At 43.7% G+C, this 18,125-nt stretch overlaps 2 protein-coding genes across 2 annotated transcripts in view; one reads left to right on the top strand and one right to left on the bottom strand.

Annotated features, from left to right (window-relative positions):
- znf740a (zinc finger protein 740a) overlaps positions 1 to 18,125 on the top strand; it is a 141,628-nt gene that overhangs the window by 120,310 nt on the left and 3,193 nt on the right. The gene's annotated exons all lie outside the window — the stretch shown is intronic.
- On the bottom strand, positions 113 to 16,671 carry LOC140366275 (trypsin-like). Its single transcript, XM_072452941.1, has 6 exons — positions 16,568 to 16,671; positions 10,513 to 10,628; positions 9,075 to 9,249; positions 6,797 to 6,932; positions 5,566 to 5,835; positions 113 to 327 (listed from the first exon to the last, which is right to left on the bottom strand). Exons 1-6 carry the CDS (start codon positions 16,669 to 16,671, stop codon positions 148 to 150), a joined length of 981 nt encoding a protein of 326 aa, XP_072309042.1. The 3' UTR covers positions 113 to 147.

Raw genomic sequence — 18,125 nt, 5'->3', positions numbered from 1 at the left:
TCCGTTTTGGAGTGACAAAACACAATAATAATAATTTAAAAAATCCCAGGTATAAATAAGTCAAACTGTGGAACATCCAGGAAAAGCATTAACATCTCCATGGAGACGTCAGGCACCTCGACGTCTTGTTTGAACACTGTGTGGGCTTCACTGGTGCGTGGGTCCGGTGCAGGGCGGGTGGGACGAGGCGATGGTCAGTTCAATCCATTGTCTGTATCTGGAGACATTAGTGTAGACCCCGGGAAACCTGGCCTGACCACACGACCGGCCCCACGAAACCAGACCGAAGAGCTGGGAGCGGCACACCAGAGGACCACCCGAGTCCCCCTGAGGAGCAGAGAGGAAGTCAGTCTAATACTGAGACCAGACCAAAGAGCCGGGCACACCAGAGGACCACCCGAGTCCCCCTGAGGAGCAGAGAAGAGGTCAGTCTAATACTGAGACCAGACCAAAGAGCTGTGCACACCAGAGGACCACCCGAGTCCCCCTGAGGAGCAGAGAAGAGGTCAGTTTAATACTGAGACCAGACCAAAGAGCCGGGCACACCAGAGGACCACCCGAGTCCCCCTGAGGAGCAGAGAAGAGGTCAGTCTAATACTGAGACCAGACCAAAGAGCTGTGCACACCAGAGGACCACCCGAGTCCCCCTGAGGAGCAGAGAAGAGGTCAGTCTAATACTGAGACCAGACCAAAGAGCCGGGCACACCAGAGGACCACCCGAGTCCCCCTGAGGAGCAGAGAAGAGGTCAGTCTAATACTGAGACCAGACCAAAGAGCTGTGCACACCAGAGGACCACCCGAGTCCCCCTGAGGAGCAGAATCTAATACTGAAGGAAAAGTGTTCATGTTTTTCTAATTCTGACTTTGTACCCTGTCAATACTAATTACAGCTGCTCTCTCTGCTGCCCCCTGCAGCCCACTTGCCCTCTTTGCTTTAGTTACATGTTTGTCACAATCATTTCAGAACGTTTATATTTAGAAACCATTATCGTTAAAGTTCCTCCTTCTTGCACTTGAATAACAGTGTTTTGAAATAACAATGGTCATGTCGGTCCATTGCTCCGCCTCCGGCGCCTCCGCCCGGCCCCTCCGCCCGTGCGAGGAAGATCTACTGACCGCATTCCCAGCAGAGCCTGAATGAGTTTGACCTGTTACAGACATGTGATCCTCGGCAGAGCTGAGCAGACGACTGGGTACTTTCCTAGTCATTGTGGTAAATGACGAACAAGGCCTCGGCAACAGTAACTAACGACAACTTACAACTTTAGAAGTCGACTGGCCAAACCATTACTTCTGTCGAACATTGAGACTTTTTAAATACAGTATTAAAGAAATCAAAGTTCAAATCTAGTGAATTAAGGCTTTTTTTATCTGATCATGCTGCTGTCTCAGAGGTGGAACTAAGATTTGGATTGAGGGTCTCAAGTACGGCTCAAGGATTTAGCATCGAGTCCAAGACAAGTCTAAGTCCAGTCCAAGTCCAGTCCAAGACAAGTCTAAGTCCAATCTAAGACAAGTCTAAGTCCAGTCCAAGTCCAGTCCAAGACAAGTCCAAGTCCAGTCCAAGTCCAGTCCAAGACAAGTTTAAGTCCAGTCCAAGACAAGTCTAAGTCCAGTCCAAGTCCAAGACAAGTCCAAGTCCAGTCCAAGACAAGTCCAGTCCAAGTCCAGTCCAAGTCCAAGTCCAGTCCAAGTCCAGTCCAAGACAAGACCAAGTCCAGTCCACGTCCAAGACAAGTCCAAGACAATGATCCAAACCTCTACATTGTCTTTTTAATTTAAGAAAAGCCTTTTCGCATAAGTTTTACAATCTGTCAAGTCCAGATAACAATTACGACAATTAAAACACAACTACAATCAATTTTTTTTATTTATAGGTGATGAATCGTTGCAGCTCTCGAGACAATAACAGACAAACTACTGGATTCTGCTGATAATAATGAAGTCGTGATATAGAAGTGATGAGAGACAGAAAAGCATCAAATAACCAATGTTTTTAGAGAAATATTAAATAAGGAAATTATCTATCATCAAAACAAGTCAAAATGACCTCAAAAAGAGACAAACCTCAAGAGTAAACTCCAAAACAAGAGCGTGATATTTCTCCCTTTGATACGCTGCACAAACACTGCACAAACACTGGACAAACACTGGACAAACACTGGACAAACACTGGACAAACACTGGACAAACACTGGACAAACACTGCACAAACACTGGACACACACTGCACAAACACTGCACAAACACTGCACAAACACTGGACAAACACTGCACAAACACTGGACAAACACTGGACAAACACTGGATAAACACTGCACAAACACTGCACAAACACTGGACAAACACTGGACAAACACTGGATAAACACTGCACAAACACTGGACAAACACTGGACAAACACTGGACAAACACTGCACAAACACTGGACAAACACTGCACAAATACTGCACAAACACTGGACAAACACTTGACAAACACTGCACAAACACTGGACAAACACTGGATAAACACTGCACCAACACTGGACAAACACTGGACAAACACTAGACAAACACCGCACAAACACTGGACAAACACTGCACCAACACTGGACAAACACTGGACAAACACTGGACAAACACCGCACAAACACTGGACAAACACTGGATAAACACTGCACAAACACTGGACAAACACTGGACAAACACAGCACAAACACTGGATAAACACTGCACCAACACTGGACAAACACTGGACAAACACTGGACAAACACTGCACAAATACTGCACAAACACTGGACAAACACTGGACAAACACTGCACAAACACAGCACAAACACTGCACAAACACTGCACAAACCCTGGACAAACACTGGACAAACACTGCACAAACACTGCACAAACACTGGACAAACACTGCACAAACACTGGACAAACACTGGACAAACACTGGATAAACACTGCACAAACACTGCACAAATACTGCACAAACACTGGACAAACACTGGACAAACACTGCACAAACACAGCACAAACACTGCACAAACACTGCACAAACACTGGACAAACACTGGACAAACACTGGACAAACACTGCACAAACACTGGACAAACACTGCACAAACACTGGACAAACACTGGACAAACACTGGATAAACACTGCACAAACACTGGACAAACACTGCACAAACACTGGACAAACACTGGACAAACACTGGATAAACACTGCACAAACACTGCACAAACACTGGACAAACACTGCACAAACACTGGACAAACACTGGATAAACACTGCACAAACACTGGATAAACACTGTACAAACACTGGACACACACTGGACAAACACTGCACAAACACTGGATAAACACTGGATAAACACTGCACAAACACTGCACAAACACTGGATAAACACTGGACACGCACTGGACAAACACTGCACAAACGGCACAAACACTGGACAAACACTGCACAAACACTGGACAAACACTGGACAAACACTGGATAAACACTGCACAAACACTGCACAAACACTGGACAAACACTGGATAAACACTGCACAAACACTGGATAAACACTGTTCAAACACTGGACACGCACTGGACAAACACTGCACAAACGGCACAAACAGATCTGTTTACTGGATAAACAAACACAATTCAGACCCAGAGCCGCTCTTCACCTTCACTGTGAGTCGAGGGCCATTCAAAGACCCTCTCTCTCTCTCTCTCTCTCTCTCTCTCTCTCTCTCTCTCTCTCTCTGGACACAAAACATTACACAATTAATCTTTCACTCATTTTAGCTTTCACCCAGTACCGTCTCAAACACGCCTCCTACTTATTCCCCTGTAATGAGTTTATATGTGCGTGTTTCACCGCTTTCAGAGCCCAGAGCTAAAACGAAACAAAAAAGGTCAGATTTATATTGCACTTTTCTACCTTAAAGACACTCAAAGCGCTTTAAAAATCAAGGAACCAGTCACTCACACAGTTGTACGCAGCAGACATAGTTTAAGTTTAAATAACAAAGTTCACAGCCGTCAGATTGATTTGCTGAACCGGTTTATGGTTCATAAAGTCACTATTCACATTCACTCTGTCTCAGAAAGTGGCACCGCTGTTCAACTCCAGAAGCGCGATTGTCGTTAGTCGAAAAAGGCTTTTTGAGAGCCTGTCCCAGACAAATGGTCCAGTTCTACGTTACCCGTTGGATCAGTCGCCTTTTAATTTGTCATTATTTCCTCCAGGTTCTTCCATCACGCTAGAAACATTGGGCACATCCCACAGCTCCTGACTTGACCGATACATTAGCTGACGGATGCGTATTGACCCTAGCAAAGGCCAACGCCAACGTGGCTCCAATATAGGTCAGTAGTGTTGTGATAATAACTTTTAAAGAGCAGAATTCCTCATCCCTGACATGCTGACGGCGCACTTCCTGGATGCTCAACAGGACTCAGCGGTCTCTTTTTCAACCCTAAGAGCTGCTTTCACAATATGTCTGCGCTTTGGGATCGCCGCCAACGCAATATTTCAATACATTTTGTTGTTCGGCACGATGAGGTCTTCCATTTAGTGGACTTTCAAGAGCGTCTTCAGACATATTTGTGCCGTATCGTCGCCGCGTTGCTGTGAATATGATCCAGGCCATTGTCAGGATCTGATCGAAATTGAATACTCGTCACCCAAGCTGCGTGTCATTGTGTGGAAGGAGAAGGAGAAGGAGGAGAAGGAGGAGAGGAGGAGAAGAGAAGAGGAGAAGGAGGAGAGGAGGAGAAGGAGAAGGAGGAGAGGATGAGAAGGAGAGAAGGCGAAGAAGAGAAGGAGAGAGGGAGAAGGAGGGAAGGAGAGAAGGAGAAGGAGAGAAGAAGGAGGAGTGGAGAGAAGGAGAGAAGGAGAGAAGGAATGAAGGAGAAGGAGGAGAAGGAGAAGGAGGAGAAGGAGAAGGAGAGGAGGGTATAGTCCTGGTATAGTCCTGGTATAGTCCTGGTATAGTCCTGGTTTAGTCCTGGTTTAGTCCTGGTTTAGTCCTGGTATAGTCCTGGTATAGTCAATGGTTTAGTCCTGGTTTAGTCCTGGTATAGTCCTGGTTTAGTCCTGGTCCAGTCCTGGTCCAGTCCTGGTTTAGACCTGGTCCAGTCCTGGTTTAGACCTGGTCCAGTCCTGGTTCAGACCTGGTTTAGTCCTGGTCCAGTCCTCGTTTAGATCTGGTTTAGACCTGGTTCAGACCTGTTCCAGACCTGGTCCAGTCCTGGTTTAGACCAGGTCCAGACCTGGTCCAGTCCTGGTTTAGACCTGGTCCAGACCTGGTCCAGTCCTGGTTTAGACCTGGTCCAGACCTGGTCCAGTCCTGGTTTAGATCTGGTTTAGACCTGGTTCAGACCTGTTCCAGACCTGGTCCAGTCCTGGTTTAGACCAGGTCCAGACCTGGTCCAGTCCTGGTTTAGACCTGGTCCAGTCCTCGTTCAGACCTGGTCCAGACCTGGTTCAGACCTGGTTTAGTCCTGGTCCAGTCCTGGTTTAGACCTTGTCCAGACCTGGTCCAGACCTGGTCCAGTCCTGGTTCAGACCCAGTGAGTTCTTTACCTCGCAGGCGTCCTTCCCTCCGTCCCTGGAGCCGGCACAGATCATGTTTCGGGTGATGGAGCCGTTGAAGGAGCGACTGCTGTTGCATCGTGCGGACGAGATCGCCGACACTTGGACCGTGCGCAGGGCGGGAGAAGCGCCCTGCTCGGACTCATAAGACGTGAAGCCCCATCCGGACACCTCGCACAGCTGGCCCTCACGCAGGACCGAGCCAGGTCTAGGGAGCGGCACCAGGGACACCACGCGGCTCAGGGGCAGAGGCCTCGAGAGCTGTAACGAGGGAGAGCAGACAGTGGCTTTGAAGCTCCCTGACCAGTCCAGAAGGATGCACCTCACAGGATGTATTTGAAAAGTTTCAAGGCCAAAAAAGGTCGTCTTATTTTGAAATTTGACAACATTTTTCTTTATTTTTAAACATAAGAGCTTTTCTATTAAGAGTGTTTTTTAAAGTTTTTTTAAGTTATCTGTTCTTTGTTGTTTACTTCTGTACCTACTCTGTGTTGCAAACCCTGGCATTTCCCCATTGTGGGACAAATAAAGGCTTATCTTATCTTAATTTTCTGAGCTATTTTAATGAATTTTTTTATTATAATTATTGCACATATTTTAGTGGTGGGGGGAATCTGCTCCACACAAACTCAGGACCCTCTTACTGTAAGGTGAGAGTGTTAATCTCTGTGCCACCTGCGACTAAACATACACCAAGTTTCAAGTTTTAAGGTTAAAAAAAAAAATACTGCATACACATATATTTAAAAAAGAAGAGAAGAAGAAAATGGTTGTCTCATTTTGAAATTTGTTATCATTTTCTGGGCTATTTTATTGTATTTATTGAGTCTGATTATTGCGCATGTTGTGGTGGGGGGAAAATACTGGAACTCGGGACCCTCTTGCTGTGAGGTGAGAGTGTTAATCTCTGTGCCACCTGCGACTAAACATACTCCAAAACATGTGCGAAAATATACTTTTTTATAACAAATACAGAAGCATAATTAGATCTAAAGGTCAAAAATGAATAAAAATGTTTTAGATTTTCATAATTTTTTATAGTTTATTTGAAATATTCTGTATCTAAAAGCCTTCAGTCATCATGGGTTTGATAATGTATTTAAAAAGTACAATAGCGAATGACACTGTACACGTCTCGAAAACAGATACTTTGAAACATTAATGTCATAAAGGGGAAGTAAAAGCACAAAAACCTTCAGGTCAAAGGTGAACTACTTCGCACCTTGATGAGCATGATGTCGTTGTCGTGGGTTACGTTGTCGTAGTCCGGATGAGGCACGAGTCTGACTGGGAAGACTTGGAGCTCAGGCCCCTCCAGCTCATTCAGAAGGTTCTCCCCCGCCATGATGTGGTGCAGACTGAACACGGGTCAGAGAAGGGTCAGTGATAGGTCAGAGAAGGAAGGGTCAGAGAAGGGTCGGAGAAGAGTCAGAGGAGAGTCAGAGAAGGAAGGGTCAGAGAAGGAAGGGTCAGAGAAGGGTCAGAGAGGGGTAAGAGAAGGAAGGGTCAGAGAAGGGTCAGTGAAGGAAGGGTCAGAGAAGGGTCAGAAAAGGGTCAGAGAAGAGTGAGAGAAGGAAGGGTCATATAAGGGTCAGTGAAGGGTCAGAGAAGGAAGGGTCAGAGAAGAGTCAGAGAAGGGTCAGAGAAGGAAGGGTCAGAGAAGGGTCAGTGAAGGGTCAAAGAAGGAAGGGTCAGTGAAGAGTCAGAGAAGGGTCAGAGAAGGAAGGGTCAGAGAAGGGTCAGAGAAGGAAGGGTCAGAGAAGGGTCAGAGAAGAGTCAAAGAAGAGTCAGAGCCTTTGGACAACTCATAAGAAATCTAAATACATCTGTAGATTATAATTCTGTAAAGACTAAATGTACTCTCACTAAATGTACTTTTAATGTACTTTCACTAAATGTACTCTCACTAAATGTACTTTTAATGTACTTTCACTAAATGTACTCTCACTAAATGTACTTTCACTAAATGTACTTTCACTAAATGTACTTCCACTAAATGTACTTTCACTAAATGTACTTTAACTAGATGTACTTTAACTAGATGTACTTTCATTAAATGTACTTTCACTAGATGTACTTTCACTAGATGTACTTTCACTAGATGTACTTTCATTAAATGTACTTTCACTAGATGTACTTTCACTAGATGTACTTTCACTAGATGTACTTTCACTAGATGTACTTTCACTAGATGTACTTTCACTAGATGTACTTTCACTAAAGTACTTTCACTAGATACAGGCCTTTAATGAGTCTTCACGTGTGGTCTCTGCAGCGCTGGAGCCAGACAGTCCTAGTTTAGACGTTTAGACCTGGTTCAGACCTGGTTCAGACCTGGTTTAGACCTGGTTTATACATGTTTTAGTCTTGGTCAAGACCTCTTTTAGACCTGTTTTAGACCTGGTTTAGACCTGGTTTAGACATGTTTTAGTCCTGGTTTAGACCTGGTTTAGTCCTGGTTTAGACCTGGTTTAGTCCTGGTTTAGTCCTGGTTTAGACATGTTTTAGTCCTGGTTTAGTCCTGGTTTAGACATGTTTTAGTCCTGGTTTAGTCCTGGTTTAGTCCTGGTTTAGACATGTTTTAGTCCTGGTTTGGACCTGTTTTACACCTGGTTCAGACCCGTTTTAGTCCTGGTTTAGATGCGTTTTAGACCTGTTTTAAACATGTTTTAGTCCTGGTTTAGACATGTTTTAGTCCTGGTTTGGACCTGTTTTACACCTGGTTCAGACCCGTTTTAGTCCTGGTTTAGATACGTTTTAGACCTGTTTTAAACATGTTTTAGCTCTGGTTTAGACCTGGTTTAGACCTGTTTTAGACCTGGTTTAGACAACAAACAGGAAATATATTGAAAATAGTAAGAATACTCTAAGTTCATTGAGTAAATAAATAATAACTGCTGATACTGTCATTTTCATGCATGGATGTTTATATATATATATTATATATATATATATATATATATATATATATATATATATATATATGATTATATTTTAGATATGTGATTTTTGTGACCAAGTAAGTTCTCACATTACATAGCACGCTGTCGTTGTGCACATGAAACTATCTGACTATATTATGTACAATATACATTTACCTGTTTTAAGTGAAATGAACATTCTAACATTTTGTCTGCTTCACATTCTTTGAGAAAAACACAAAGTAAAAGACATGATACTGAAAACTGCAGCGTCGAGGTCAGCTGATCGTGGGAGGAGCTTTACAACAAGCAACAAAATCACCATGACGACACATCTGGACCGGTACTTTTCCATTTGCCTCTCGAACACATAAGATAAAGAATTTCTATTCAACATCTCATATTCAACAGACGTAAATGAAGCGATATTTGGCTCAACGTGGATTTGATCATTTGCAGAAACTGAATCACTGTTATAAAGATCACAAATAAACGTTTCACATTTGCATTATGTATTAACGAGGACAATAATGTATTCAAAATGATATAAATATTCCAAAGAGAGATGTTTCTTTTTACCCCTGGTTGCAGTGAGCGGCCGTGAGCACCCAGGACTCGTGGATGAGCGCTCCTCCACAGAAGTGCAGCCCCCTGATGTTCTGGAGTGACACGATGTGAGAGACGGAGTGAGGAACCGCCAGAGATCCTCCCACGATACGCAAGCCCCGGTTTAGACGTGGAGCCAGAGGAACACCTGGAGAAGAAGAAGAACCATGATAGAGACGCAAGAGGAACCATGAGAGAGACGGAAGAGGAACCATGAAAGAGACGGAAGAAGAACCATGAGAGAGACGGAGTGAGGGACCGCCAGAGATCCTCCCACGATACGCAAGCCCCGGTCCAGACGTGGAGCCAGAGGAACACCTGGAGAAGAAGAAGAACCATGATAGAGACGGAAGAGGAACCACGAGAGAGACGGAAGAAGAACCATGATAGATACGGAAGAACAACCATGAGAGAGACGGAAGAGGAACCATGATAGAGACGGAAGAAAAACCATGAGAAAGTCGGAAGAAGAACCATGATAGAGACGGAAGAAGAACCACGATAGAGACGGAAGAAGAACCATGATAGAGAAGAACAAGAAACACGATAGAGACGGAAGAAGAACCATGGTAGAGAAGAACAAGAACCATGATAGAGACGGAAGAGGAACCATGATAAAGACGGAAGAAGAACCACGATAGAGACGGAGTGAGGGACGGCCAGAGATCCACCCACAATACGCAAACCCCGGTCCAGACGTGGAGCTAGAGGAACACCTGAAGAACCAGAAGAAGAACAATGACAGAGACGGAAGAAGAACCATTATAGAGACGGAAGTAGAACCATGAGAGAGACGGAAGAGGAACCATGATAGAGACGGAAGAAGAACCACGATAGAGACGGAAGAGGAACCATGAGAGAGACGGAAGAAGAACCATGATTGAGACGGAAGAACAACCATGAGAGAGACGGAAGAGGAACCATGATAGAGATGGAAGAAGAACCATGAAAGAGACGGAAGAGGAACCACGATAGAGATGGAAGAAGAGCCATGAGAGAGACGGAAGAAGAACCATGATAGAGACGGAAGAACAACCATGAGAGAGACGGAAGAGGAACCATGATAGAGACGGAAGGAGAACCACAATAGAGACGGAAGAAGAACCACGATAGAGACGGAAGAAGAACCATGAGAGAGACGGAAGAAGAACCATGATACAGACGGAAGAAGAACCATGATAGAGACGGAAGAAGAACCATGAGAGAGACGGAAGAAGAACCACGATAGAGACGGAAGAAGAACCACGATAGAGACGGAAGAAGAACCACGATAGAGATGGAAGAAGAACCATAATAAAGACAGAAGAAGAAGCATTATAGCTACAGAAGAAGAACCATTAGAGAGACAGAAGAAGAACCATAGGAGAGACGCGTAGGCACTAAGTCAGACAAAGTCAAACAAAAGTCAGACTGGTGCTGCCCGGTGGCTGAGTGGTTAAGGCGGCACTTATGCCAGGCTCCTTGCATTTTAATCCCAGCTCTGACAGTTTGCTGCATGCCCTCCCTTTTCTCATCCCCCTTTCCACACTAAAACATAACCTGTCTAACATAACCTAGCCAAAAAAGTCAGTCTGATGTTGGTGTGCATCCGTCCATCACAGGAGGTCTACAGCCAAAAGGCAAGGCAAGGCAAGGCAAGTTTATTTGTAGAGCACATTTCATACACAAGGCAATTCAAAGTGCTTCACACAGCAGGAAAAATGCATTAAAATCACAAAGAAATTACAGAAACACGATAAAATTAACAAAATAAAAAAAAATAAAAAACACCTAGCCACAAAAGGTAACGTGTTTTCGGAGTCCAACTCCTTTTTAAATCAGTCCAACTGATTGTACGTACTATTACATGTCCAACGTGTTTCGGAGTCCAACTCTTTTTTAAATCAGTCCAACTGATTGTACGTACTATTACATGTCCAACGTGTTTTGGAGTCCAACTCCCTTTTAAATCAGTCCAACTGATTGTCTAAACTAATGAAATCACATAAAAGAGAAGAGTGCAAATAAAATCCTTTCAGTCATATGCGCAGCTAAACAAAATTGTTTTTAGCTTAGATTTGAACATTGTCAGAGTAGAAGCCTGTCTCACATCTTCAGGAAGACTGTTCCAGATTTTAGCTGCATAAAACTGAAACGCAGATTCCCCATGTTTAGTCCTGACTCTGGCACCAGCAGGAGGCCGGTCCCTGAGGTCCTCAGAGTCCGAGATGGTTCATATGGCACTAACATATCCAAGATGTACTTTGGTGCTAGTCCATGGAGAGACTTGTACACAAGCAGAGCTGCTTTAAAGTATATTCTCTGAGCCACAGGAGCCAGTGCAGAGACCTGAGAACAGGACTAATGTGATGGTACTTCCTGGTTCTGGTCAGGACCCGAGCAGCAGCGTTCTGGATGTACTACACCTGTTTTACAGCTCGTTTGGAGAGGCCAGTGAGCAGGTCGTTACAGTAGTCTAATCTACTGGAGACAAACGCATGGATAAGTCTCTCTAAATCTGGTTTTGACACTATATTTTTGATTTTGGCAATGTTTTTTAGATGGTAAAACGCTGCTGATGTTATTGATTTGACGTGGCTATTAAAGTTCAAGTCTGAGTCCATTATTACCCCCAGATTTCTAACTTGGTTTGTAGGTTTTAGAGCGAGACTCTGGAGGTGACCGCTAACACTTTCTCTTTGTTTCTGTGGGCCAAAAACGATGATTTCAGTCTTGTCTGAGTTCAGCTGAAGAAAGTTGTTTTGCATCCACAAACTGATCCGTTGGATGCAGTGACAGAGTGAATCCACTGGTCCATAGTCACCTGCCGACAGTGAAACATAGATCTGAGTGTCGTCTGCATAATTGTGATAGGACACATTTTCACTGCGTATCAACTGACATAACGGCAGCATGTAGAGGTTGAACAGAAGGGGACCCAGGACTGACCCTTGGGACACTCCACAGGTCAGGGTCATGTGGTCTGAGTCTGACACAGTTACCAATTTCATCAAAGTACTTCCTGTCTTCCAGATAGGACTTAGCCAGTTTAGGGCAGTGCCAGTGATGCCCACCCAGTCCTCTAGTCTCTGTAAGAGGATCCCATGATCGACGGTGTCGAAAGCAGCACTCAGATCTAACAGAATTAAGACTGAGGCTTTGCCCGTGTCAGTGTTCAGGCGGATGTCATTTGTCACCTTGACAAGAGCAGTCTCAGTGCTGTGATGAGGTCTAAAACCTGACTGAAAAACATCAAATGAGTTGTTTATTAAGAGGAAATCTGTGAGCTGTTGGTAAACAACCTTTTCAAGGACTTTGCCCCAAAATGGCAGATTAGAAATGGGCCGGTAATGACTCAGTACTGCGGCATCAAGACTGCTCTTCTTTAGGAGAGGCTTTATGACCGCAGTTTTCAAAGACATTGGGAATGTTCCAGATTGAAGCGACATGTTAACTATGTGAGTGAATGGTGCTAACAAACTGTTCAGCACAGACTTTAGAAATCTGGTGGGTAACACATCGAGGCAGCATGTAGATGAACTCAGACTGGTGACGATCTCATGGACAGTTTTGTCAGTTACTGGTGCAAAGTGAGTTAGCTCTAAGTGTCTTGGTGGTTTTAGGGTAATTTTTTGCATTGTGGGATTTATAGCATTTTTAATGCCTCGAACTTTGTCATTAAAAAATAATGCAAACTCATTACACTTGGATGTGGAAATGAGTTCTAACAGCAGCTGAGCTGGAGGGTTTGTTAATCTGTTTACTGTGGCAAACAGGACACGCAAGTTGTTACTGCAGCTTCCAATTATTTCAGAGAAATATCTTTCCCTAGTTCTACATAAGATTAGGTTGTACATGTTCAGCTTCTCTTTGTAAATCTCTTTTTGAACCTGGAGCTTTGACTTGCGCCATTTCCTTTCGGCCCTGCGGCACTCCCTTTTCTGTGCCCTGACCGAATCATCATTTCCCCATGGCGCCTTCTGCTTATTTTTAACCATTTTAGCCTTCATAGGGGCGATGGTGTCCAGAACATTCAAAACACTAGATGTAACAGAGTTCAACAAATCATTTACATTAGAACACAAGACATTTTCAAAGTTTATCATTTCCATAAACCCATCATTTATGTGTCTCCTCCGAACAACTGCAGGACTAGCCGGTGGTTTGGGAGAAACAGACAGGTCAAAGAAGACACAGAAATGATCAGACAGAGCGACCACATTGACATTTGAAATATTTACCCCCTTTGTAATTATGAGATCTAGAGTGTGTCCTTTGCTGTGGGTGGGGCCTCTCACATGCTGAGTAAGACTGAAGGTTTCAAGGACAGCATCAAGCTCTTTAGCGTTTCTGTCGCAAATATTATCAACATGCACATTGAAATCACCTGTAATGACCAAACCATCAAAGACTATGTTCATTGTGTTTGAGCAGAATACATTGAATGATATTGAAACATTTGGCACAGCTTTGTTTTTGACAAATACAATGGCGAGTTTGAAAAGAAATCCCCCCGGGACCAGTAAAGACGTCCGTTCATTCTTCAGAAGACTTATTTTATATTTCTTTGACATACCGTGCATTTTAAACCCCGGGTTTCCCTTTTGCCCCGCTCGTTCCCACTCCCTGCCCCGCACTCCTTCACCGGTGTGGGTTTCACTCTTTCACCCAGGACCTTATGGAACATGAAAAGCGTTTAGTGTACAAAGTGGCAGGGGCCCCTCTGTCCCTGGCAAAAGGCCCAGACGATGACAACGATCCGAGCAGGGGCTTCGAGAAGAGCGAAACCCGATACGCACTTTATCACCAGAGCTGACGCGGTGACACGAATCGGGCCGGGCGCTTACGCAACTTGCCCACGTGCTCCGCGAAAGGGCCTCGTTTTCAGGTGTGAGGCGCCGATAAGAACCGAGCGAGTCGTGCGTTCAAGGCGTCCGGATTTGTCACCGTCCTCCGACACCGAACGATGTCTAATCCCGCTTTTCTTTTCAGTCATTGGGCGTGGCACTTTCAGGCGGACATCCCCAGACAAAAGGCCACACTCCGGATGATCTCTTACCCGCACACGAGTCGGTACTTTCAGAACCAGAAGAAAAAACATTATAGAGACAGAAGAAGAACCAGAAGAAAAACCATGATAGAGACAGAAGAAGAACCAGGAGAAGAACCATGATAGAGACAGAAGAAGGGCCATTATAGAGACAGAAGAAGGACCATGATAGAGACAGAAGAAGAACCATGATAGAGACAGATGAAGGACCATGATAGAGACGGAAGAAGAACCAGAAGAAGGACCATGATAGAGACAGAAGAAGGACCATGATAGAGACAGATGAAGGACCATGATAGAGACGGAAGAAGAACCAGAAGAAGAACCATGATAGAGACGGAAGAAGAACCAGAAGAAGAACCATGATAGAGATAGAAGAAGAACCATGATAGAGACAGAAGAAGAGACAGGAGAAGAACCATGATAGAGACAGAAGAAGAACCATTATAGAGACGGGGGAAGAACCATTATAAAACAAGATGAGATAAGCCTTTATTTGTCCCACGATGGGGAAATTCCAGTGTCGCAACACAGAGTAGGTACAGAACTAAAAGAACAGATAACTTATAGAAAACTTAAAAAAAAAACTCTTAATAGAACAGTTCTTTAAAAAAAAACTCATATTCTTAATAAAAAGTTTTTAAAAAAAATTGTGTATGCGACGCGTCGCAGTGCGACGTGTCGCGATGCGATGGATTCAACGTTGCGATGCAACGTGTCGCGGTGGTCGCGGTGCAACGTGTTGTGGCAATTATCAATACAAAGAGATTCTTGTGATGCTTTTTAACAACATTAATTCATTACAATTGGCTATCGTTTACCTGCCACCGCTGCGTTAAACTGATTCATAAGACATTGTATTCTGATATTAAGGGCGTTGGATAATAAGAACCAGGACATGTATCGTATCGTATCATGGCAACAGCGGCCCAAAGGCAAGTCTCATTGTGTCCTGTCTGGTCCTGTCTTTGGGTCATCCTTGTGAAAGAGGCCTCGGTCTCAATGGGTTTCTTTATCGGTTAAATAAAGGTGAATAAAAAATAAATAAAAACGTCTCTCTGTGTTTTCATTCACAGTATTAGGCCACTTCTGTAGCTGAAATATACTTAAAAATCCCAAGTACATATTACGGTAAAGTTGATCGTTTTACGTGAGCAGCAGATGACGAAAGTCCATACCTGTTACTTAGCAACCACACTGTAAATAAGAGCCAAAACTCATCAGATTTACACATTGAAAGATTAAACTATGGCCTGTTTTAATACTTTTTGAAAATGAACGTCTGGGTTTTTGACACTTAACGACAGCTAAGACTTGATGACTCTAAAGTACGTTCAAAAATTGGCACTTACATTTGACGAGTGAGAGAACGCCGCAGAAGAGAAGAGTCTGAAGAGCCCATGGAGTCTTCATACTGTCAGATGTTGCCTTCTTAGTTTCTGGGGAATATTGGTCTTTCCAGATCTGCCGTTGTGCCACTTCAGCGCGGCTTTTTCTACCGTTTTAGCCCCTGTAAATTCCACCCCTTACAGTAAAAGCAGTATATGTCACCGTCCCGGGCATCGTTGTATCATCGAATATGAAACCACACACCAGGAAGAGATGAAGCGAGAGGAACGACCTTCAAAGAGTGACACCAAACCAGCAGCGTGACGGGAAAACAGGAGCTAATACTGTTTGTTAAGTAGTTACTATGACGGGTTTTTCCTCATTATTACTTTCTTTTGTGTTTTGTGTAATTATACATCATGGTTTTAACAAAGGAGAGTTCTAAAAGAGTGCAAAGGTTTAACTTTATTTATGCTCGGAACTGTTCTGTTTGTTCTGTTGTATATATATTTTCAGATATTTTTAAAGTCACAGTGAAAAAGTATTTTTATGGCCATCCAAATGATCCTTTTCTTTTATTAATAAATATGAGCAAAAGTTTTATTGATATTACGTTTCTTGGTTTTATTTTTGGACCACCACAAAGTACTGCAGTGTAGGGTAATTATACTCGTTTCTTGCTCACACATTTGTACCAAGATGGAATGTATATTCTCTTGGACTAGCCATTTCATCGTGGACAACACGTGTAGCACTTTAGGTAGTTAATGTTCATATTTATATTTAAAAGGGCACCATCTGAAGCTTGTTCAGCAAAACATTAACATCTACTCAGTCTCATTCTCTAAAGGGGAGTACACGATTCATTGACCGACAATTATAATTCTATAAAGATCAATACAAAGGCTCTATAAACCAGGATGGTTTTGTGTGGTTTAATAAACAAAGATATAAAATCAATTAATGACACATTTGGTTACACAGGCGGTGCCTGGGCTCAACTTAGTTAGAAGAAATGCTGGTATTAAGAATTAGGTTTTGATTGGTTTTAGGGAATAATTCAAGGTCTTTAAATGCCACTCTGTAATCAGCCACTCTCAGGTCTCACGTGTCAAGGAAGGTGTGGAGCGAGGCCTCCCACGTCTTTGCGTTCTCAGAGTCCTTTGCGTCCTTGGAGCTGTCCGGGCGCTGATGCTTGAGCAGGTTTAGCATTCGAAGAGTTTGATGAGTCCAGGGTCCGTTGAATTGTGCATTTTTTTGATGAAGATGTTCGGGTTGTTTGGTGAAAGCCGAGTTTGGGAGACAATGCAGCCTCCCTGGTGGGGGAGGGGCCCCTGCGGGGGTCCCCGACCCGGTGTGTCGTCCTGGCAGGTCACGTGCCGGCGAAAGAAGAGAAGGAAGCAGAGCTGAGTCTGCTCTTTTATTGACCTGGGAGGCGTGGCCTAGTGGGAGTGGCTTTAACGCTTGGTCAAACTTATTCTCAGTTTGGGCAAATTTAACTCAAACCAGCAAAAATGACATGTGACCATAATAAAATACACAACATTGTCAACAAACACACATCAATAGCAGGTCATGAGAAAGTACATTAAGTACGACATGAACACACTTCAAACCAGTTCTTGTGGCAAACGAAACTAAAACATGATTTAGTCACAAGTTTAGATCACACGGTCAGCATCAAGTTGGTTTAGATGTGAAATATAGTTATTAAGAAACGAAGTCCTGAGGAATGTCTCTTATCAGATTCAGGAGGAAGGGCTCCGGTGAAGACAGTGTCCTCTCCGTGGGGGGTCATTCCTTTACACCCAACACTATGCTTTGATTTCTGCAACTGTGTTGAGCTGTGAAAAGGTATTATCTTTCAATTATCTTTTTGGGACACATGGGTCCCCTACAGCAGTATTACACACCACAAAGTACTGCAGTATTACACCCTCCACAGAGTACTGCAGTATTACACCCTCCACAGAGTACTGCAGTATTACACCCCGCGCAGTAGTAACGGTAGTAGTACTGCAGCAGTAACAGTAGTAGTACTGCAGTAGTAATGGTAGTAGTACTGCAGTAGTAACAGTGGTAGTAGTACTGCAGTAGTAACAGTGGTAGTAGTACTGCAGTAGTAACAGTAGTAGTAGTACTGCAATAGTAACAGTGGTAGTAGTACTTCAGTAGTAACAGTGGTAGTAGTACTGCAGTAGTAGCAGTGGTAGTAGTACTGCAGTAGTAACAGTGGTAGTAGTACTGCAGTAGTAACAGTAGTAGTAGTACTGCAATAGTAACAGTGGTAGTAGTACTTCAGTAGTAACAGTGGTAGTAGTACTGCAGTAGTAACAGTAGTAACAATGGTAGTAGTACTGCAGTAGTAACAGTAGTAGCAGTACTGCAGTAGTAACAGTGGTAGTAGTACTGCAGTAGTAACAGTAGTAGTAGTTGTACTGCAGTAGTAACAGTAGTAGTAGTAGTACTGCAGTAGAAACAATGGTAGTAGTACTGCAGTAGTAACAGTAGTAGTAGTACTGCAGTAGTAACAGTAGTAGTAGTAGTAGTGCAGTAGTAACAGTAGTAGTAGTACTGCAGTAGTAACAGTGGTAGTAGTACTGCAGTAGTAACAGTAGTAGTAGTAGTACTGCAGTAGTAACAGTAGTAGTAGTAGTAGTACTGCA

This window comes from Eucyclogobius newberryi, unplaced genomic scaffold, assembly GCF_026437365.1.
Source record: "Eucyclogobius newberryi isolate DKJ021-1_F unplaced genomic scaffold, fEucNew1.0.hap1 SCAF_19, whole genome shotgun sequence".
Classification (NCBI taxonomy): Eukaryota; Metazoa; Chordata; class Actinopteri; order Gobiiformes; family Gobiidae; genus Eucyclogobius; species Eucyclogobius newberryi.
Note: the sequence above shows the minus strand (reverse complement) of the source record. Positions and strands in the feature narration are given on the sequence as shown.

What these genes read in the sequence shown, in the direction of transcription:
- LOC140366275 (XM_072452941.1), bottom strand. Translation starts at nt 16,671, where the DNA reads ATGCTAAACCTGCTCAAGCATCAGCGCCCGGACAGCTCCAAGGACGCA. An exon ending in ACGACATCATGCTCATCAAG is followed by an intron (nt 5,836 to 6,796) that starts GTGCGAAGTAGT and finishes CCCTCGTTACAG; the next exon opens with CTCTCGAGGCCTCTGCCCCT. An exon ending in GAGGGAAGGACGCCTGCGAG is followed by an intron (nt 328 to 5,565) that starts GTAAAGAACTCA and finishes TCTGCTCCTCAG; the next exon opens with GGGGACTCGGGTGGTCCTCT.